This window comes from Aythya ferina (assembly GCF_964211825.1).
Source record: "Aythya ferina genome assembly, chromosome: 11".
NCBI classification, from domain to species: Eukaryota; Metazoa; Chordata; class Aves; order Anseriformes; family Anatidae; genus Aythya; species Aythya ferina.
The window spans coordinates 764,255-788,067 of record NC_140307.1 but is presented as its reverse complement, the minus strand read 5'-3'; the positions used below and the strand labels follow the sequence as shown (position 1 = coordinate 788,067).

At 35.8% G+C, this 23,813-nt stretch overlaps 1 protein-coding gene across 1 annotated transcript in view; it reads right to left on the bottom strand.

Annotated features, from left to right (window-relative positions):
* CTDSPL2 (CTD small phosphatase like 2) overlaps positions 1-23,813 on the bottom strand; it is a 37,695-nt gene continuing 13,882 nt past the window's right edge. Inside the window, exons 2-13 of the mRNA XM_084532182.1 lie at positions 21,597-21,805; positions 18,032-18,170; positions 15,679-15,828; positions 14,999-15,214; positions 13,937-14,015; positions 13,535-13,646; positions 12,556-12,642; positions 6,018-6,080; positions 5,843-5,922; positions 3,616-3,742; positions 2,640-2,735; positions 1-2,124 (exon numbers count right to left, since the gene is read on the bottom strand). Of these exons, the coding sequence (XP_084388308.1) occupies positions 2,059-2,124; positions 2,640-2,735; positions 3,616-3,742; positions 5,843-5,922; positions 6,018-6,080; positions 12,556-12,642; positions 13,535-13,646; positions 13,937-14,015; positions 14,999-15,214; positions 15,679-15,828; positions 18,032-18,170; positions 21,597-21,788 (1,407 nt within the window). The 5' untranslated portion in view covers positions 21,789-21,805 and the 3' untranslated portion in view covers positions 1-2,058. The remainder of the gene's footprint in view (positions 2,125-2,639; positions 2,736-3,615; positions 3,743-5,842; positions 5,923-6,017; positions 6,081-12,555; positions 12,643-13,534; positions 13,647-13,936; positions 14,016-14,998; positions 15,215-15,678; positions 15,829-18,031; positions 18,171-21,596; positions 21,806-23,813) is intronic.

Here is a 23,813-nt window from a genome sequence, read left to right as displayed (position 1 = left end):
TAAAGGTAATGTTATGTACATTTTATTTCAATAAAGACATAAGACAAACAGCGTAAAGATGCCCAGATGCCCTAAAGATAAATACATTTAAAAGATTCTCATTAAAATGAATCTGTAGTATTTCTTTCCTGCAAGCAAAATACCTTTCTTTAAATACAAAAAAAATCAGTATTCTGAATTGCAAATGTTTTCACTTTTTTTGCAGAAAATCTGCCATGATGTTTTTTTTTTTTTCTTTTTTTAATGAATAAGGATTTTCCACAAAACAGGCTTGCTCTACATGCTAATTTTTTAAACAGTTCAGTGACACAATGTGCTAGCTACATACACAACAGATAATATAGTAAGAAAACACTCAACCTGATGAAAAGTTAAAATCTTCATTAATACACTGGAAAAAGTTGACATAACTCATGCCTTTTAAAATCAAAAATACAAAAATTAAATGTTTTCCTAAAAAGATTTTCCTTATTTTAAGGACTCATTTGAAAATGAAGCTGCATGTAATTTGTACAATAAAATTGTACAAGTAAACAGGTAATATACATAAAAAATTAATTGACATACTTCTCAATTATCAGTTGTCCACCTTTAATTTCCAATACTGTACTTTCTTAACAAGCATACAAAATATCAAACTTCTCTTTAGAAAAAGTGCCGTTCTGTGACATCTTTTACACAAAAACAGTCTGAGCCTATGGCATGTTAATGCAGTCGAGAGGCAAAGCATCCTAACTTTTACAAATTATACCTTCCATAAAAAGCCTCCTGAAAAGGAGATTACACACCATTATAAAAATATCAACCTCTTGTAGTAGCTGCATTAGAGAACCAAGGCTTGAAGACTATTTCCATATAGCATAGAAAACCACTATGATAGCAGACTGACTGCATTGGTGGCATGGGAGTGTTCTGTACCACAGGATTATGCATAGTTACTGGTAGGTACCCTCGCTGTCACACAGTTTAAAACTGATTGTAACGAAGAGCAGTGTAACAGAGGTACCAGCAGCCCATGCAAAACATCTTAAAATACTGAGCCACTGTGCAGAATACTTCATTCCTGGAGGAAACAGAAGGCAGCAGTAATTGAATTGCATCAAACCTAACAGGTGACCAAACTAATTCTCCTTTAAGGATTTGCATGCACAGTATAGTCTGAGGTATTCCTTGTCCATCAGTTGTTTGTGCCACTGCAAGATATCGTCTGTCCAGAGTACATGCCATCACAATGGTTTAAAATATTCTGAATATTAGTAATTCTTATATTCTTCTTATCTAGCCAGTCTCTTGATTTTTGAAAAGATTTCAACTACAGTAGAATATTACAGAAACAAAATATAAATGCAGGGTTTTTCTTTCTAAATGAAACTTACATGGGCTAAAACTAGAGAATATTTTTAAACAAATATACAGTATGCAGGCAGACGAAGCAGGAAAACGGCCATCCAACTGTATAATAAAAAACTAAGAAAATTTGGCTATTTCCAGAAAAACTATGAAGCGCCTCAACTAAAAGGAATGCATAATGAAATTCTAATCTAATACAGGTCAAAAGTGTAAAAAGGTTATAAACCTTAACAGGAAAAATAAAACAACTTTTACTGGCCATTCCTGTTGAAATGAGAATCTTAAAGTAACAGAAAAGTGGCTACAAACCCACTTAGAGCACCGAACAGAGAGAAAATAAGAGTCCATTTTCAATCTCTGTTATATCATAAAATCCTGTGTTTCTACAGGTCAAACTGCTGGTGGCAGAAACAGAATTCTTTATAAACTGCAGATGTCCTGTACATAAAAAAATTCGTCGGAGTTGCACTAGTTCTAAAGACTTTTCTGTTCTAGCCTACCTACTGTGTTGTACTGTATTGTACTGTATGTATTCAATCTCAGATATATAAAGTCTCTTTCTGTAACCCTTGATTATTGTTGGGCACCAAAGATAAGAAAAGCAAGACGGGGTACAAAAATGCAAAATTTCAACAGTAATGGCAATGTTTTGTTTTAGTCCAAAAGGGTCCTGCATTTTCTCCCCCTTCAGTAAGTAGACAAAAGGCTTTAATCTGGGGGTAGCAAGTCATGCAAGCGAAATCTGTCTCTGATGTGAGGTCGGACATCTTCATTCTGTAGGCAAAAAGAAGCACAGGTTTTAGAAGAACAAACACATCTATAAATTGGATTTCAGTAAGGGCAAATTTCTAACACCAGTATAGTAATATGACAAAACAGAAGCTATATTTGTAATTACAATGATCTTATAAAAACAATTATATTACATTCACAACAGTTTTTGAATAAGATTATTTCTATTTTAAGAATAAAGGCACACAACACAGCCAACAGAAGGCTGTACTTAACCTAAATTTTTAAGATTCTCAATTTCATTATAATTGATGTCACAATTCTCCAGGTTTTCATTAAAAGCACAGCTAGAAATGATGGCATTCTGTCCTTTGCTATATAAATAAGTCCTTGTACAAACTTTGAATTACTGCCCAGAGAACACTTTCCAAGAGACACATGACTTTTAGCAGTCAAAATCTCAGTGAATCAAAATCTGAAAGTGTGTGATGCTGCTTAAAAGAGCTAACTAATGTACTGGGTGGAGAGGGGGGAAGCCATATGAAGGAAAGACTTACCAGCTCTACAAGTTTCTCCAGAAATGGAATCAATTTTAGGAGTTCATTGTCATTTTTATCCATGAACCAGCTTTCTATAGGAATTCCATTTGAAAGCTAAAGTAAAAAAATCACCAACAAATGACTTGTATTTCATTTATCTAGTAATACGATTTGTGAAATAGCATTTTGGGGAAAAATGTTTCCAAGATGGTGTTTATTAACATGTATTTTTCCTCTAAAGTTTGTATTAAAATTCACTTCTGAAATAACTCCTTCCTTTGCATAAATCATTGCAAAAATTTCCACATCAAAGCTGAAATAAACCTAGCTGTAGAAGAATCTGCTGAACTGAAAAGCATTGGTATTTTGAGAAAATTTTATGTTAAAACAACGCATGGATACTAACCGTATCCTGGCTGTAGTTTGTGCAAATGAGGCTAAGTCAAACAGGTGGGGTTTTTTGGTTCTTTAATGTAGATGAGACAAATGAGACATTAGAGATCACTCTCTGAACTCCTGTATCTATATAATAGGACTAACTGGAATAGTTACATACTGAACTTCTGGAAAAATCTAAATCACGGAGTATAACTTTATAACATTTAAGTATAAATAATTTTTGCATCTGTGTGTGTCAGTTCAACCAGTGATCTGTTCTTAATGATTTCACTAGCATTAAAAAACTAGGTCTGCAACGAAGTCCAAGGGACAGTCTTAGCAGACCTGGCGGCTTCTTTAGAAAAAATGAACAAGAAATAAAACTGACTGGTTATATAGTTTGTTCATAAAATAAGTCATTCAGTTTACACGTGAATGCCTCTTCACAAGAGAAAAGCAAGCAAACCAGAGCAATTTGTTAAAGTGTGTTTTATAAATTTAAATACAAAGTTAACTGCAAACAATGTAGTCTTAAATACTGTCAGTTTTTTTTGCTATATTCCTTTGGGAAGTTTTTTGCCACGTCTAAGAAGTGTACTGATGGCAGCATACTTACCTGATAGGCAAAGGCTTGCGGTGAATTGTCAATTATGATCGTTTTTGAAAGATCTCTACCAAGAATGTTTAAATCCTTTATGTAATTTCCTTGTACACAAACACAATGCTCACGGAAAAGTCGATGCCTGTGATTAAATTAAAATACTAATTAATGAGAAAAATTGCAACATCAGATGGCATAAAGAGAAAGTTAACAATACCAAATGTTCGTTTTTTCTCCTCTTCTGATCTACTTAGCTCTTTTTTAAGAACCTGTTCCATATTTTCCATTCTACTATGACCTTTTTACTGGTAAAGTTGCTAGCTAAGGTGATTTTATATTTATCTAGTTCTGCAGGCAATTGTTTGCATTTACACAGAGAAAGCTCAGCTCAGGTGTAACAAATATTTGTCAACAGGGTCTTGCTTTCTAACCATTTTTGCAGATAGATTGACAGAGGGACCCAAGATAATGAAATTATTTTGCAAGGCCCCAAAATCAGAGATTATGTCTGCACTGGAACCAATTTATTGAGTTTGTTCTTTTTATTTTGCTCCAGCTGCTACAGTACACAGCCTCCACATGCCACTGTTAGAAGAAATATTTTCCTTCCTATGCTCCCTCTGTTCACAATTAACCTATTTCAGTTTTTAGAGTCTGAAAAAAGCCTTGAGGTCAAAACATTCCATCAACTTCTTCCTACCCACTTCTCTTTTAATTTATTATAGAAGAAATACTTAGTAAACAGATGGAAGTGTAGAATAAGAGGACTCAAATAATAATAATAATAAAAAAAAAACAGGAGTAAAACTGAAATTTCATAAAATATCGTGACTGTAATTCAAAAATAAGTTATAAACTAGACAGATTTCAAGTTTTATATAGCTATATTACAATGCAGTTTCTTTAAAGCTGTTACATTTAAGTGAAGTTTTTAGAAGCTGTACAAAGTGTGCTTAATTTCATAAAGGGGTTGAGTTCCTAATGTTGCTATGGAAGAAAATAAGCTGATGCCTCAGCAGCAAATGAATTTATATATAGATTCTGAGTCACACGTGTGGAGTGCCTGACAAATCTACCTTTAGGCTAATGTCAAAACTCATCATGCCTTGATGTCAGGTTTTCAGTGGCACATGAATCACATCTAGATTCATATATCATATGAATTTCACAGAAATTCTGTAAATTTTTAGAACACAGCCAAGCAAGTATATTTTCCACACTCTTCCTGTTAACAACAAAATTAAAACTGTAGCCCTCAATCATAAATATTAGATACTTGGACACACACACACACATTTTCTGTATGTGCAAATATCTTACTTGCTCATACATCCTGCTTGGCTGTGTGTGCAGGTAGGCTCAGATATTCCAATGGCTGTGCATTTCTAACTTCAAAAAGTCCAGTTTTGTTTGCTCATTCAAAATGCAGTAGCGAGTTAATTTACCAAAATAAAGTGATGCAGAGAAATGCCTTGGCAAAGACATTCTCGGTACAGAATTTACACAGTCCTGACTATAATCAAGTATAGTTGCTACTTTCCTCACTTGGGATACCCTACTGAGGATGAATCCCTGAGAAACCCCCTCTTCAGTTTCAACTTTCCCACATAACAGTCCACCTTCCAGAAGAGAATAACAGAAAGAATCTCATCCGAGGTCTAATCTGTCTTAAGGCACTGTTCTTGAGGAAAGCTAACCTCTTCCAAACAAATCTATGTATTAACAGAAGAAATGAAAAAACGTAACAGCTTTACTACAAAACCCACAAATTATTTTGTGATTGAATAAGAAATAATGTTTGTAAAGTTAACTATGTAAATCATTATTTATAAATAATAAATCAAATACAAATAGCTTAAAAGTAGTCTGATGCTTGGAGCTTCCAGTAATCTGTTCATTTTCTTTATTCATTACAATATATTCAAAAGCAGATAAAACACATTTTTGATACCTAGGAGGTCATTTCCAGTGGGCAATTCTATTATGCTACAGAGAATGAGTGGCTATGTTTTTTGGCCAGAAGAGTGCAAAGTAAAGATGTCTGGGTTTATCTTATCACCAAGACAGTAATTCAGCCACTTCATTTTTCTCTCACCCTTAGACAAGCTGAGCATAAGCACAAAGAATCATTTGAGTAAGACACAGTGCAATAAAGAAAACATCAGAATCACTTTCTTCATATCTGTTAGGAAGTAAGTTTGTTTGCCTACAAGAGGTATAATCACATTTTTTTTATTTTTACCTGACCAGTTGCTTTTTAGGGTCTAGTATGTTCAGTAACTTGTCTGCGTACACCTTCTTAGAAGCAGTAAAAAGAATGATCTATGGATTAAATGGAAAAAATAATTATTTTAGATATTAATATGCAAATATAATTTAAAAATAAGATTCAAAAGATAATATCTAATTATTTTTACCTCATAAATCTGAGACATACGTTCCAGGAATTCTCGGAAGAATGGCCTTAACCGGACATAAACCTGAAGCAGAGATGCACTTTAGTAAAAGATTCAAAATATCGCAGCTATTGCCTGCATGGCTAAGTATCAGTTTTTAAAGATCAGGTCAAAATGAGCATTATGAATACAGTAATCATTAAGTACTAACTTCCAACAGAATAATAACTTGATTAAAACAAAATTAAGTTAGCTTGAAGCCTAAGCAGCTATAAATTAAAGCATAATATGGTAAAATTAGGCTTAACAATTTTACTGGAGAACTTGATGCAACTAGAAATTATTTAAATTATATTATTTAAAAATAAATACAATAATTTAAAATAGACAATCTCTCAAGAAAAATGAAACCAGTTGCTTTGACTAAACGTTTTGAATCAGCTTTCACCAGCTGGGCAGCATCAGTTTGGTTACTAGATAATTTTATGCCAGCATATAAATAATCTTCCTAATAACTTTATTCCACTAAGAATTACACAGAGAATACGGGGGTGTCAGAAGTGACAAAAAAAAAAAAAGGCTTAATCTATTTAATCTATTTCCAAAGCTCCATTAATTCACACACCACCAGCACAGAACTGCACACATATACAGATCATTTCCAGTAAAAACACAGTAGACTCCAGAGAAGAGATACCAAGCTAGGGGGCTTCTGCATCTCTCTTGCCAATCTTGCTCAAAGTACAAGACCTGGGCTCCCACGAAGGCACCCATACCGATCTATAGCTCCCGTCCAAAGGCCCGCCAGCACAGCAGGTGTGAGGGCAGATGCTGAGCACTGCTCTGTTCCTGTGGTACTTGTGTTTGGAGGATGGCCCAGGGTGGTTTCTGGCACACATTTGGACTTGACCTTAACCAACAGTGAGGACATATTCTGAGGGGTGAAACGGTGGCCTTCTTCTCTGCTTACCTTTGTTTTTGATTCAAAGACTGCCCATGTACAGAATAACATTTTTTTTTTTTTAGAAAAGGGAGCATACTGAACTTCTATCTAAACCAAGTTAATTTCAACTTTATCAATTTTTTAAGAGCCATTTGGGAATAGGCTTGAATTTACTTTCAAATCAACGTAAATCTCCACAAAGGATCTGTATTACTTTCACTGAATTACATCAAATTTATATGTAGACACAACCAAATGACCAAAAGGAAAGAAAAAGGGAATGGGTTAAGTAAATTTCACATCATTAGCACATGCTGTGATAGATCTTAGTCCTTTAAAAGAAGTACATATTTCTAAACCAATGAAAATGTCATTATTTAGCTTAAAATTGAGTAAGGCTTTTATTGCCCTTTTTTTGAGTGACTTTTATTGAGCGACCAGGTACTACAGTAACACCTAATTTTTCATTATTTTCTATACTAGGAGCAGTAATCAAAATCCTACAACCTCATCACATCTGGTAACAGCACCCCTGCTTCTAGCACACACAGACACATCCACGGACTGTGCAAGCAAGGCCTGCTTCCCTCCTCACTCTGCGTAACTCACCTTGTGAGGCAGTAAGTAACCTGGCTATCGGGAATGCTTTGGAGAGACCACAGCCTGCACTTGATGGGTTTTTGGACTCCATTTAGCCAAGATGGTACTGAGAAGCCAACTTCCTAAATACAGAGCTGACAGGCGTGACTTCACGCCATATGTCTCCTGACGGCACTAAAATCTCTGCGAAAATGACTTATCGCTTAGCCATAATAAAGCGGTGAGGTCTCGCTCAAAGGCTAGATAAGGTATTTATCTTACCACAAAGACAAATGTAATGAATTAACGTGGAGCCTTGTGGTGACCCAATGCTCAATAACACTCAACTTGTCTGTGCTTGTAAATTCAGTGCAAATTGTTCTTTCTACATACAGCAAGCATATAGCACAGCCAGCATCCTCTTTAGTTGTAACCCTGAGTTTAAGGCAAAGTAAGTTTTTCTTTGCAAATGCAAAGGGATTATTCTGCTCATGTGAAGCCAGTTCTCTGTTACGGAAGAAACACAGATGTCATTTCACAAAGTCTCTTAAACATCTCTTCTACAAACTTTCTCGGCAACCAAAGCACTAAACTAAGGTATCTGTTGGTATTTCAGTTGCTAATATAAAAACATTTGGTATACAATTTATTGTGTGGTGGCTGCTTGTTGTTGTTGTTTTTTAAGGCTGGATTGAATTAAATTGGTCACAACAGCCAGCTAAACGATTTTAAAAATAATTCAATTGTATCAGAGAAAAGTTGTGGTTGCTCGGGTTCCTCACTTGTGCATGCTTTTTCAGTTTGTTTAGTCTGTGGATAATTGCAGCATCTTTGTAACGTGTTCTATTTTAGATTACTGACATGTATTTATATGCGTGTATCTATCTAAATATAATATGTCTTAATATTTAGGAAGTTTATATATAAATGCAAACAAGAAGTCCAGGGAAAAATAACTTCTTTTTAGAGTATATATTTCTAATTACAACTTATAAACACACACACATAGATAATGATACTGATGGCAGATTCACTGGACTGTTTTTAATGTTCTGTGGCACTCTGGCACAGTACAAGGCAATGGCATCACTACACCCAGCTAGGATGAGCTGATGCAGAACTCCAGGTAGCCAGAGTAGAACAATTGAGTAACCAAAGTAGAACAAAACACATCCAACATTTTCCATTTTCTCCCTCTCCCTTTGCATCTTCCCCACATCTTCTTCACTGTTATGCCAACGCTGCACATCCCCTTTCCTTCTCCTGTCCAAAATTCACCATAATTCTGGCAAATAAACACCTTGTCTCTTTCCATCTTCAGCCTTATTTAACTCTTCCTATTTTTTTTACTGCCTGATGCCCCTGTGCACACAACATCTAATTCCCCTCCATTTCTGATTCCTGCTCTCTGAGGAGTAGACCTACCATGAAATCTAAGTTTCGAAAATACATATAGAAGCCTAGTAATATTTTTCACCCTTTTTAATGACTGAACGTTTGTGTGTCCACTGAGATGCATGATATCACCTACTTGAATGTGACTCACAGGCATAAATGCATAACATATATGAAAAGCCTCCTCAAAGTTTTTTGTTTGTTTTCCAAAATGATCATCACATCCTGTTATTTCAATGGCAACAAAAGTGACTCAAGGTGAGGACCGTCCCAAAACCAGACAGCTCTGCCTGAACTGTGGCTGGCTACGGCTCTTCAAGGGGCAAAGTATGACTCCAGAGGTTCTCCTGAGCTAAAGAAGTCTTCCTGACCTAAGACCGGATTTCTTTGTGGGTGCTGCCCATGACACACTGAAGGTTTTCAGATCCAAAGCTTGATGGCTCTGCTGTTATTTCAGAGAAAGAGTGGAGTTCATTACAAAGGAGAGCCAGAACTCAAAAGCATTGTGTGCCTCATTCCACTGCAGTAACAAAGTAAAGCACCTAGGTAGTTTTGGCGACAGTAAGATGGGATATACGTAACACCACAGTCAGTAACCTCCAGCTGACCTATGTAGCTCCAGAACATCTTTCAAGGATCAAAGATCAAAGTGAATTATTCTCTGAAAGATCAGTAAAGATATATTTCAGCTGAAGAACTGAGTGAAAACATCTGCCTTTTGTTGAAAGCCTGCTAGTGCATGGAAGGCACCCTCTGAACAAACAGCGGGAGGGAATCTCACCCACCCGAAACAAAATACAGTGAAAACCTCTCTACCACAGGAAAAAAAATCTTAATAAGATAAGCCACTTAATGTAAAGTGCTACAACAATACAAACAGTATAAAATCTAAGTCTAGAGTTGAAGAGCCAAATGTTTATTTTTATAGTCAGCTGTAAGACAGTGTTTAACAGACACAGCATTTAAGAAAACTTCAGCTTTGCAAACACTGTATTTTTACCAAGCCCAAAACTTAAACACTGGTATAACTTAGAGATTTTTCAACAAAGGAAACATTAACAAACAAATTCATCGTCTCAAAAGCCTGAAGTAAGCACAACGATATCCATTTTAGAGATTTATTTTTTCTTTTTAAGCAGAAATCAGTGACTTCAAGTGATTCATCCAAAGGTTTAAAAAACCCTGTATGCCGGTGCTGGAATTGCATAGTAATTTTTAAATTCGCAGAACACTGCTCTATACTCATATATTACGTTTTCTGCACGCCTCATGGTAAATTGTAAGAAATATTAACAACAACTTCCTTATTTTTAAAAAACTTTTCTTAAAAATAGTCCACCACCTACAATCACTGAAACGAACAGCAAAAGAGCTGAGTTCCTGGACCTGAAACTTGTTGCTTGACTCCCAGACCTATGGAGTTTAGATACATGTTCTACCAGGCCCTCCAAAACCTAAGACAAACTGATTTTTAATGTTGTACTCGTAAACTTGTACTGCGTTACTGTTTTTTTACACCCTACAGTAGCCAGTTCTGGAGCTTCTTTTTGAGGAAGTACCTGGTTTAACATCACACTGCTACTGCAAGAGCACTGATGCCTTTGGATGGGCAAGGAAACTGAAACGCTACAAACTTGGGTTCATGTTTGCAATGTCAGTCAGTCTTATTTTTCTCTCAGTAAGACATTCAGTTGGAAAATGAGCACAGAACTAAGTTTTACTCTTAAAAAACAGTTAATAGATAAATAACTGTCTTTCTGGAAAACCTACACGAAGGCAGTAGACGTTTTGATACTAATGGAAAGAATCTTCAGAAATGTATCTTTCACATCAGGTATTGTTTTCATCTGGTTTATATATAGTAACTTGCTGACTTCTACTTTGCTCAGACAGCTTAGTGTCTGCTTCTCTGTTACTGGCTGGAAGGACTTCCAAAATGAAACACGGAGATACAAAATTAATATGGTACTATACCCAAGATGATTGTAAGCAAAAGAAACACATTGTAAAAGCTGATAAATAGCTAACTGTTGACTAAAAACCTAAATGTAACATCAACTAATTCCTACTTTTATTTTAGGATGATTATTCGTCTTTTTGTGTACTATACCCTATTTAATTGTATCTTTAAAATGTCTTGCTTATTACCTGTTGCCTAGTAAGAGGTGAGTAATTTGTGAGTTGTCTAGTGTGACATAAAACCAGATGAACAGAATGTAACGATCAGGAGAGCGTGCTCACAGACAGCGTCCAACTTTCTCAAACCTACAGAAAGCTATTGCTCCTTGGCTATTGCAGGCTAGACTCTACAGAGAGCTAAGACAAAACTTATCTAGGACCCACTTAGTAATTTTACTATATCAAGGGCTACACCGGCATGTGCACAATGCTGTTAAATAAGGATTTAGAAATACTGTAACTCACTCTTTCCATTGACTTCAATTTCCTAAAGGCAAAATTCTGGTTAAAGCTCAGCTACTCTCATTCAGGCATACAATCACTAAAAGGACGACAGTTTACACAGAAAATCCTCAACATCATACTGAGATCCCTTAAGAGAAGGAAGGAAAAAAATGAAGCTTTAGTCTTCCTAATGCTGTTAGAAATGTCAAGAACGTCCAAAGAATTAATTCTAAGGCTCTTTCCAAGTTCAGCCTGGAGGAAACTGAGCATGGCCATCACCAAATAAGAGATAAGAAACCCAAGTTTAAAAATTATTTCAGCTTTTCAGATTCCAAGGGCTTTTATATGCAACAGTGAAGAAAAACATTTTTAAAATCAGGAAAAATACCTGGACAAGTGTCCTTTTAAGGTGCCTGATGACTGGCTCATTCTCCAAAGATACTACAGTGGGATCCAATATCGTGCGAACTACATGGTGGGGAAGCTGTTGCTACTCCCAGGTACATCACACAAAAGGACCTGAGAACAACAGCCTGGGTCAGTGCAGCATCTTTTGGTAGTTGCTGGAAGAGAGTTCCTTCTTCCCATGCTTGTTCTTCAGTGGTACGTCAATGTAAATCACATACAACTAACAGTACCTCCTAAAGCAGAACAAAAAACTAAATCTAGCAGTCTCCACAAGACAATCAAAATCACTCCAAGCACCAAGCAGACTCTCTGGGAGTAAAGAGGTAGAACTGGCACTGGTGGAGGGTACAGCAAGACTAATGATCTAGACAGAAGCTAGTTAACAGCAGGCTCAGAAGATGTCTTCTGTACAGAAAGAAATGATCAACCAATGTGAATTGGTTTTCCATATGAAGGGAAGAAAGTTAACAGTCCATGAGAAGCTGCACTCGGAAATAATACTGGCTAAACTTTCAGTGTTCCTGCCTCCACCTGCTGGCAAGGAGAAATGCTGCTGCTGAAGATTGCTGCTACGAAGATCATTTACACTTTCTTAGCAATGAACGTTTACAGTTTGAATCAGTGTCCAACATTACCACATTGTGGCAACAAACAGTGCTCCACAGTATTTCTAATGCAGGATAATCCACCTTGCAGTTTATAACCCAGATAGTTGTTAAATGCCAGGCAGTTATTTATCTCTTTAGACAAGATCATAACAAATATAAATGGGAAGAATTCATATGTTAAACAAAATAAAAAGGTACATATTCTTCTATGCATGCTAATTACCTGGTAAATGACATCTTGAAAAAGAACTGGAAAAGTGAGTGCAGCATCTTCTAATTCATTTAGACTACAGTGCACTAACGTTTCATCCTATTAAAAATTAAAAGATGGTATAAAAGTAAGAAAAAAACGTGTAAAGATTGCTGAAAAGAGAAGTAGTTGTCTAGATTTTTATGTTCCTTTTAAGGTGGGTTTATTTAGTCTGGAAAACTTAGTTTTGTGCAAGCACTGTCAAAATTGAATACGAGCTTTTGGAATGAATTTTACGTTTTATTATTATTGCAGTTTTTGAAAAATTTCAATTAGAATTGTGTTCTAGTGGCATAATTGTAAGAAGACATTTTAATTTTGTAGGCTATACTGTCATTCAACTCAAATCTGCATCTATCAATCCGAATCATCTATCCATTTTATATGACCAGAGTACCCACCAACTGATATCACTCATGGTAAAACAATGTTCCTGACATCACCAGCAGTGTCTGAAACTACTTTCAGAACAGAGTGACTTGATGAAATTATTCTAAACACAAATACATTTTCTACGAATATTTAAGAAAGTGGATTTGTGGCCTCTTTGAAGAATAATGCTGTAAGAATTAAAAGATTCATTCCTGGTCAATTTTGATGCAAGACATATGAAGCTAAATTTTCCTACTTGGTAAATCTTGTTTTTCTCCATTGGTTCTGGAAATCTTTATGGGGACAGACAATCTTTGTTCGAGATGATAAAAAAATTAATACTTTTTTGGGGGAAACAATGTTAAGAATTCAACAAATACAGCAAGTATTCTATTCTTGCCACTATTAAATTTACTTTTATGCAGACCATCTTTAAATAAAAGTATTAGGAAAATTGTATAACCTTCAGCAAGGTATTTTTATTTAGAGCACACAGTACTAATTTCAGCACCAGACAAAACAAATCAAATGCTACACAGCTCTCCCCCTGATTTTGCTATTTATTTATAAAGGTACTTACCAAGTCTAGAACTAATGAGAATTCTGGTGTGCTTCTTGTTTTCAGTGGAAGAGCTGGCTTCCTGTTAAGTTGTTCTTCTGTTAATGGCGGAACATGTTTGATGAAATAGTATCTGAAAAAAAATATATCAGATTTTGTTTTAGAAATGCGTATGCATTATGCAACTGGCAATGTTGTAGCTCAACTAAATATTTAAAAATGCATATTGTGTGTAAAGCCACACAAGAAATAAATAATTTAAACTGAAAAACAAACACTTCAACATACACTTATTTTTTTTAAGTTAAGAGATTTTTGAATTCATTACTGTAATATAAAAAACACAGCAACTCAAATAACAATTCCTTAATCCAATACCCAACATGATCAATTCATGTTTTAAGTACAGATATTACCACTTACGGATCAAAGACTTCCCAGTCTTCTTCATAGGTGGCTTCTGCATGAGCTGATGAGTAGCCACTGTCCGGAGATACTGGTGCTAAAATTCAATGAAAATAACCAAAACAAAAATAAAACAAACAAAACAAAACAACAACAATAAATAAATAAAACAACACAAAAGCTAGTCTTATTAGTGCAGTTTTTAAAAGTGTAAATTTGCATTTTATACATGAGTGCCTTAAACAACAGTGAAAAAGAGCAGGAGTCTGCTAGTCCTCGTATTTCATCCGAAATACTCTGCATGCCTTCTCACAAATTTTCCTGAGGGCTCAACGTCACGTCATCCCACAGAACTTCTTGATCTGGCCAAATAAAAGCGCCCATGTTACGGGGCAAGGCACCCATACAACCTTTGGTGATATGAACTACCTGTATGCATGTTCCATACACTTGACCAGCTCCTACCCATCATTTGCTAAGGTATTTGTGTCAAAGGAGAAACACCTATGCATGTATGAGATTTTGATAACTAAAGAATTTGATGCAGGCCCTCCACAGAGAGTTGATTGTGAATTTTATAGATATGGAATATCCATATATATGGAACTTTTGTCCATAACTGTGTATGTTGAGTTTTTCCAAAGAAAATGTGGAAAATTAATATAGGATATTTATGTTTTTATTCATCTCAATGTGTTATTTTAATATATGATAATAAAATGCCGCAAATTTCTCTTTTGTGATCAGCAAGTCTAGGGGATACATTTTTAATGTGTGTGTGTGGGGGTAGTTTAAATAGTAATAAAAATGTCTTTATTCTTCGATGTCTGTTTTCATTTGAAGAAATGTTATGAAGTCAACTAAGTTTCAAAGGAAATAAATGAGCCTTGCAAAAGCTGTGTCTTCGGTGCATAAAAAAGTTTTGCTTGTTGATAAAAAAATCGGTATGAATACTGTTTGCATGTTTTAAGCAAACATGAAATATTAATTTATACAAAATGGGGGTGCTAGAATTTCCCTAGGAGTAGTAACTATCTACAGCTTTAGGACTCGAGTAGAAGGCAAGCACACATTTCTTACCTGTAAGTGGTGGCAGGTCACGATCATTTGTTTCCTCTACTTCTTCTAAACCATTGTTAACAGCAGATCTGACCTGCACTGCTTGGCTAGTATAAGCTGCTCCATTGGTTGACGTTGCAGTACTTGTAGTAATCTCATCTACCTGTTCCATATCAAGCTGTTTGACTATTTCTTCAGCTTCAACAGCTTGTCCTGGAGAATCTGATCCTGACGTTCCTGAATTAAGATTTCAGTACACTAATAGTCATTACCTGTTAGCTACCTCAACTTAAAGAATACTGACAGTCATCACTAAACAGCAAAAAATATATTACAGAATAACCAAGAGAGGCTGTGTCTGATTCATGTTACAAAATTAAGAACCAAAAGTAGAATGAAAAACATCCTTCTGTTTGGGACAAGGATCTTAATACCAGTATTTATTTTATTGTTTCAATAAAAGGTACACTGCTAGATACTTACACCTAAGAAAGAAACTTTCTACTGCATATAAGCTTATTGCTTCTTTTAACAATGATCAACCCTTCTAAGAATTGTGAAGGAGGCCTTTTATCTGGTTGCAGTAACCTGTGGTTTGTAAATCAGAATGAAAAGTGTACCGCCACTCAAAGCAACATTTTCTTATAATCAAAAATCTATCACTTAGCTTTAACACTATTGGCTTTTAAAATAATGCTTACCATTTTTATTTGCTGGTGAAAAAAAATTGAAGACAGGAGAAAATATGGTCCCCAGTAACGTAGTTCGTGGGGGACTGCCAGTGGTAGGATTATCTTCTAATTTCCCATTTTGCTTTACATGTTGGTTTGTCATTTCGTAACTTCCAGCTTCTGTAAAAGAAAAGTTATGAAGTATAATACATGCTTCTGTTTTTCACAGTACACCCTCTCTTTTATTGTTATTATCTTCACTATAGGAAAGATCCCTCCTGCTCCCTGACTTTCCTTAATTGGCAAAAGCAATCAGCCTAAATAGTTCCTTAAAAAAATAAAAACAGGTAGCAATTTAGCAACAACATAAAAATTAAATACCAATTTTCAACACCATCTTAAGCTTAAGAATTTCAAATTAGGAAGCAATAATTGCTTATAAGAAATATGCTATAGATTAACAGATAACAGAAGTTTTAATCCTCTAAATGTGCTTGATGACAGAAGGCAGACTACGAAGCTGCACACCCTTCACAACAAATAGATGTCAGTGTCAGTGGGGCTCCACTAGATGGAAACAGGAGAAAGTGTCAGTGGAACTCCAGTGGCTGAATCTCTAAACTTCACAAGATCAAGTCCATGCTTCACTATACTCCCCATATACGTACATGTATACACACAAACACACACACAAAAACAATTAGGAAGTAAAATAATTCTTAGTTGTTATGACAGATAACAAAGAACACAGAATTAAGTAAATCTTAGTTATTACAACAACATACCACATAACAATTAAAGGTTTTCTATAAATGTGCATCTAAAGCGTATCCTAAAACTAAAAACTGCTATCTCATGGGTGAGATCCAAGACATAATTCTGAGACTGAAATGAAAGAAGTTATTTACTTTACAGTAACAAGTCTTTGAGCTGTCTGTCCATATGGAAGTAAGCAAATGTATTTTGTGCACATGAGCTGAGAACCTTTTTGTCAGCTGAGCCTGATGGAGCTGCACCAGTACTTCACACTTCCCGTCGCTTTTACATAAAACGTAGGGTGTGCCAGCTGCAACTCAGTGCTTTCACTAATACCGAGTGTCTTCACTAAGAACTTGGTATTGCTGTAACAGTAAAATGTGTTCAGTGTGCTGTATGTGCATCCCTCAGACAACTTTATTCAGGTAAATGGTTCCCTTTCATCTTTAAGCATTGTCTGCATGCATCACACTCAAAGTCAGTGCATACCTATTATCTCTCCAGGACACAAAAAAACTAATTAACAGTATCAAATACTCCTAAAATGATCCTACACAGACATCTGACAACAACCAAACAGGTAATTCTCTCACATTATAAACCTTCCATCGCTGAAGTCCCTCATTTGGAGCTCCATCCTGTACTTAGCTACTGATTTTGAAAACATTGTTGGAATATGAAATCTTTCAGACCTCTGCCTTGCTGACAAACTTGGCAGAAATCAGACAACGGATTCTAAAGTTATTGGGAGAAAGAAGGAACACTGACAGGCAGCACAAACACATGAAGTCTCATTTCCTTAGGAAAAGGAGTCTAAAAATGTGTTTTTTAAGTCAGATCTGGAACCACAGCTGACGCTTTAAATTTCATGGAATATTTTATCTAACAGGATGTATCTCTGTGTGACATTATTAGAGATACTGAAAAAAGAATTATTTTCACAATGAGGTGGTCAAACATTGGAACAGGGGCCCACAGAGACTGTAGAATCTCCATCCTTTGAGATATTCGGAACTTGACTGGAGAAGGCTCCGAGCAGCCTGATCCAACTACAAACGTCAGACTTCTCTTCAAGCTGGATTCACCTTGCTGGGAGAGGAAAAGGAGGACTGCCCAGATGGCTTATAGAGGTCCCTGACAACCTAATTTCTTCCATGATTCTATGTCAGAAACCTTGTTGGAATATATGTTTGACAAATGTGCTATATGTTTGACAAGTGCTTTCAATATCTAAGGAACCCAGGTCAGTTCCACAAATGTCATGAACTGGGAAGTCCTATTTCACTTCTTGTGAGAAAATGGGAGAAGAACTAAATCAAATAATCATTATTGGCTCTTCTTTTCTTTTAGAAAAAAAAAATAGTTCCAAAATAGCTAGTCATTATCACATAATGAAATTGTTCTTACTAGGATAAAACATTCCCTCTCAGGCATATCCATTGTAACTTGTGCTTGCAGTCCTGGAAATCTTATTTCAGTACTATTAGTTCAGCCTTGCTAACACTGAAGTCAATCACAAAACTCTTAATAACCTTCACCTGGAGAAATGTCCTTTATTAGTTAACAGCTGGAAGGCTACTGAATCACCAGTCAACTGTAATAACGTATGATTAGAATAGTTACAAACCTCCATTCACTTGACTTTTCCGTCTTACTCGGGAGATCTGTTTATTAGGCTTTTCTCCTGTTTGAGGTGTGGATGTAATCAAGTTGTTATCTATATCGCGTTCAATTCTACTTCTTTTTGCAGGATTTTCTCTTTCTTCCTTAAAACAGAAAAGAGGGGAAAGAAAGATACTGAGTAGTGCCTTTTTTCTCCGCTGAATGCCACCAGAAAATGTTAGCTGTTAGGGAAAGTTCCACCAAAGGTCCATTTATTGTTCCACTTCCAGATGCAGGACATACAACATGGATCTGCCCAGCTGGAATTTTAAACTCATCCAAACTGACACAACCCAAGGTAAATAGCTAAGTACTGGGAAAGAAAGCTGTGCTTGGAATTTCTGTTGTAGAAAAACTGTCTTTAAATACTATTTTACCGGATAGTCAATTTGTAATTAGGTGCTGTGGCATTAAGGAAATGTAGAAATAAGACAACTAGAATGATGAGAAACTTCATTTCTCTGCTTGTTAAAATATACAGAAAGTAAACTGCATAATAATATCCAATATCAAATGTCCCACCATGATCCTTACATAAAGTGGCTTGCTAAATTGTTTCTAAGTATGTACTGTGGTAGTACTCAACTCATATCAGATAGCACATGGCAAACCTTAGCTGTTACAAATATTATATGCAAGGGTTGTAACCCCATGATTCTTCTTACCTTTAAGAAAATTACTCTTCTCCTCTGTGGCAGTTACATGAATGGGAAAGAACTGATCGTTTTTGCATATTTTTTCTGAGCGTGTGTGTACGTGTAGCACAGATATTTAAGACCGGTTTCTTCCCATTTTGCCCCAAAGCACCTATTACATCTTAATAAAATGGCAATCTAAAATACAGCCATATACAGTACACTGAAATGTAAAACGTGAGACAAAGCAAAATAAATTGAATTAAATATTTAAAAAGAAAAGGCCACAAAGCATATTCAAGTAAATTAAAATTTCTACTTTAGACTTACAATATTACCTTTCAGGGAGCAGCAGTTTCACATCTTTAAAAAGAAAAAAGTTTGCATGCTCCAAAAAAAGGTAAATTGATCCTTTAGAAAAAGTAATTTAAGGGCCGTGCTAAGAGTACAGTACCTAAAAGAAATACTGGCAAACATGGAAATGCATGGACAGCCATATCAGAAGACAAAGAATGTGATCACCACTGATCCCCAAAGCTTCCTACTGGCAGTTTCTTCTTGACCAACAACCTTGGTGAGAACAATATCCAATTACTACGACGAGCAATTACTGGTAATGTATATACCATAAAATCCTATATGAGAGAAAACAGATGGCTCACTGATAAAAAGAACAGCAAGGCACCTTATCTTTCAGGTCATTCGTTCAAATTCAATATGGGGAAAAAAAAGAGAGAAATTAATTAACTTCTAAAAGCTATGCATAAAATCCAAAAATGACTCGTTCTTTATGGAGAGCAAGTGCAGGAACATTACAGAAACCACAATGAAAACACAGAATCTGTCTCATAGTATCAGCAGAGGAACAACAGATTCAGTAAATCTAGAAACCGCTTTCCCTCTCCAGAACAGGAGCTATCGTGATGGTGTGGGAAAGCTCTCAGTGCTCTGCCCGTGTGGCACCGGTCCTGAGAAAAAAGGACTTTGGGTTCCAGGATGGCCAGCCTCGTACCTCTGGGTGTTCTGCATTCATGTAAAAAGCCACAAACCAAACTGCAGAAATAATTTATTTTCCTGAAACAAAAAATAAAATTCTACCACTCCTAAAAATTCTTTGGCAAAAAAGGGGGAAAAGAGTGCAACGGACCAGACTGGAAGGAAAAAAAAAAACAAACAGCCAACAATAAACAAGCCCTGAAGCAATAATAAGCACGGATGTAATAAGAACATAAATCAGTAGACAAGAAGTGGTGTGACAATATCACAAACTACAAGGTCAGAGTTCAAGCAGTTCGTTAATAGAATTTAAAGATGAAATTACACACAAGGTTGCAATTCTCCTTGATTTATACAGTGGAAATCTTATTGCAGTATACTGTAGTACTTCCTGAATGCATACACACATCAGTTTTTCAGGTAGATCAGACTTGTCATTTTGTAAATAATAAATACTCTTTTGTATTCCGTAACTAGCCCCGACTTGCACATGGGCTCTGAGTTGGAAAAGACCTCAAGATCAGACCCATCACCATCCACATTCCTACAGCCACGTGTTAGGCTCTAGTTTCTCTACCTAAATAGCTATAATGTTTTTTCAGGTTCCGTTTGTTGAAGGAGTATTTCCGATAAGCCACCTTTACAATATCAGATGAGTTATGACTACCATCAAAATTGTAACAATAAACTAGCTATGAAGACATTTATTGCCACAAATCCGTACAATCGCTGTGGTGACTTAGATTTCAACGTACCCAGAAATGAACTACTATGCAAGTTGTACACATACACTATCTCACAGAGTTATAACGTTTCCATGGCAGCCACAAGACTACTTTGTTAAGTCATTAGCGCTTTGGAAGATAGCCCGGCAGTATCAATATCATGCCATGCTAATGCCACTGGAGCCACTCCAAGTCCTGCTACAGACACAGGAGAGGACATGAAAGGGAACAGAAGAAAAACGTGGACATTTTATATTTTAAAAAAACTGTCAAGAAAAAAAAAGAAGAATGAAATGTAATTCAAAGATTTGGGAGAGAGAAGAGGGGAAGAGAGAAAGTTAACAAAACCTTAGGGAGACAAAAAAAAAAAAAAAAATAACGAAAAAAAAAAAGATATATTTCTCTTATCTTGAAATTCCTACATAAAATGTTTTGCTTAGATTTCAGCTTTTTGTTGCAGAGGTTTTGCAGCCAAAATGTTGCACTGTCGTGCCACATAGGTGCTGAATGTAAAATGGCTTAATTGTCCGACTTAAATGAAAATGTAAGTGGTTTAAAGCATTTTCTTTTTACTGTATTTCTTTGTCAGTACCTCAATACTCTTATGATAAGTAGTCAACATATTAAAGATTAAATTTCATTATATTTTTGACAATTTAAGATTACATTGTTACTTTAATTAAAATTTACAAAGTTATCTTTTCAACACTTAGTTCAGAAAACAGAAAACTATTCTGCATTCAAATCACTTTTTTTAAACCATATAGTTCATAACCAGTGCTATGACTTCCTGGGTACTCTTTAAAATTTACAGCTAAGTAATATCAATATTTGCATTGCTGGGACTGAATGAAGACTTTTTTTTTTTTTTTTTGATTGGCCTTTCTCTTTGCAGAAAAAAAAATGAGATTTTGGAAGCAATTGCAAGGTTGCATTCAGCCTATCAAAGCCATACATGCAATTCTCTCTCAGAACCTACATTCGACATGTTTTAACATGTGAAAATTAGTAAATTTAGGTTTCTGTTTGTATCAAGGCAGATGAGATTTAGCGGTTTAGCCCCAGCTTTCCATTTACATATTTTTATTTACTCTTAATAGAAGCATTTTAAAATCAAAATTAATTGAATATGACCCAATTAAAAAACAAAAGAAGAAACCCACTGACACTGTACCTTCGGTGTGCTTCCTTTAATAAACTTTTTGATTGAAGACAATAAGCCAGTTTCATTTTTCTGTGGTTTTCCTCCGCCAACAGGTAAGCTCTCTTCCACCTCCGAGTGTTTCCTCTTTGCCCTCAAAGCACGTTGCGTGTGGATTTGATTCGACTGCTGAGAAGCCTTCCGCGTTCTCAGCCTCATTTTCATGTGTACCACATGTAAAGCTATAAAGGGAAAAAACAAGTATACTTAGTCATTGAAGAAACGCATTAAGCTTCAGATCAGGAACTGAAAAAATTATATAACACTGACAGTGTTCTGATGCACTGAGCTTTTACATCCACACACACACACACACATATATATGGCTAAACTTAAATGAAAGGGAAGAGCTATTTAAGCTGAAGCATAACACTGGCAGAAGAACAAATGAATATCATCTGGCCACGAATACATCTAACCATTAGATCAATGAGGTTTTTGCATAACCCGAGTAGCAGGAACAAAAAAATCTAACTGTTTTTAAGATGGAAAGGATTGTATGGTGCCTGGTGTCTTCAGCATCTGATGACTAGACTCAATGACCTAGGCAGCGCTTTCCAGCCCCGTGTTCCTTACAATGCATCATTTTAAGGCTCTGCATTAAATTTGAGATGAAGCATAAATCTAAATTCATGTCAAGTGCTCACAGAAGAAGAAATCATAAATGAGACCACGCATTAAATATGGGTGAGGATAGAGCAGTTCAACAAAGGAACCTAAGATTGATCTCCAATACAACTGTATTTGGGAATATGATTAGAGCACAGGAAGACTCACGCAAAGGCAATATTTATTAGAGCAGAGTAAAAGGCCATTTCAGCAAATGTGTCATATCTATCTCCAGCCTTCAATTGGACTGCTGGTAGAGTTAAATTTGTGCATAAATATAACTGCTTTTCTGGATTGTGGCAAATGCCTTCTCCAGTTGACTGAAGCTCATACTCGGGTTGGTTTGAATGGGACTATTCATGTGCTGAAAATTATTGCATGTGCTGGATCAGGAGCAGAGAAAAGTAGCAAGAAATCCATCTGAGTCGTAACGCCCAGAAATACAGGTAAGAGCAATACGCACGTCCTAGCTGAAGACACGACAAAAGGCAATTTATTTATTGATTGATTTCTCAAGAAAAGGGTACTCTTTTCACAATAGGGATCAGAATCTGGTTTTCTGAAATTCGTTTAACATGTATCATACAGCTGAATAGAGATAACTTTAAAAATATGGGTAAGGAAGCAACAGCTGCTGTCCTGTTAGGAAAAGGCAATGGCAGCACGATTCACAGACACAAATACTGTGGTATTATCGTTCAGAAACAGTCTGGTTAGCAGTTAGGTACAGCTCAATCTTAAATGAAAGGTGTTCCAGCTAACGAAGAATAACATTGCTACCAACATCTTCTTGAGAGGACTAAGCAAAAGCAATATGGAATTGGTATGGTCAGGAGTTAAATACTTCAGTTAGGTACAACTGCTGTAACCGCTGACAAACACAGGATTTCATTTTGCATACATGGCCAGCATTTTCCATCACCACTTAATACAACAGCTGTTACAGACAGGGGAAGGTCAAGACAGATAAATGACTGAAGTAACTATGGCAAAAGTGGAGTGGTATTTGGGGTTTAAGGAAAGAAAATAGAAACCATTTGCTTAAATTTATGAAAATTACTTACAATTTTGAGCCCTCTAGTAACAGAAGCATTAAAACTCAGAGTCCATCTGAGTATACTTTCACTATTAATATTTGCTGTAAAACTCGCATTTAGTTTGATAGAATCGACTGTATGCAGAAAAACAGTAACGTTGGGGAAAACTGAAAAATGTCCCCAAGGATTTAAACCCAGTTTGCTGTTCCTACTCTGTGCCACTAGAAAAATAAAAAGTTAAAAATAACATTCTTATGCAAGGATGTAAAATGAATGTGTTATCAAAACCTGCATCTTGACCTTTTTTTCTTACAAATTCCTGCTAGATTAACTTTTTGTGTATGATTTACAGTGGGAAGAGTCCAGCTCAATAGACGTATGGTCCTATCACACTTCTGCACAAATCAGGAGGACCTAATTATAAAATTGAAGAAATCAACAAACATCAGTAGACAGAATGATCCGAAGACACCTTAAAACATAAAATGTATTTTTACTTTAGAAATATTCAGGAAAACATTATTTTTAGTCAACTTCTCGTTGA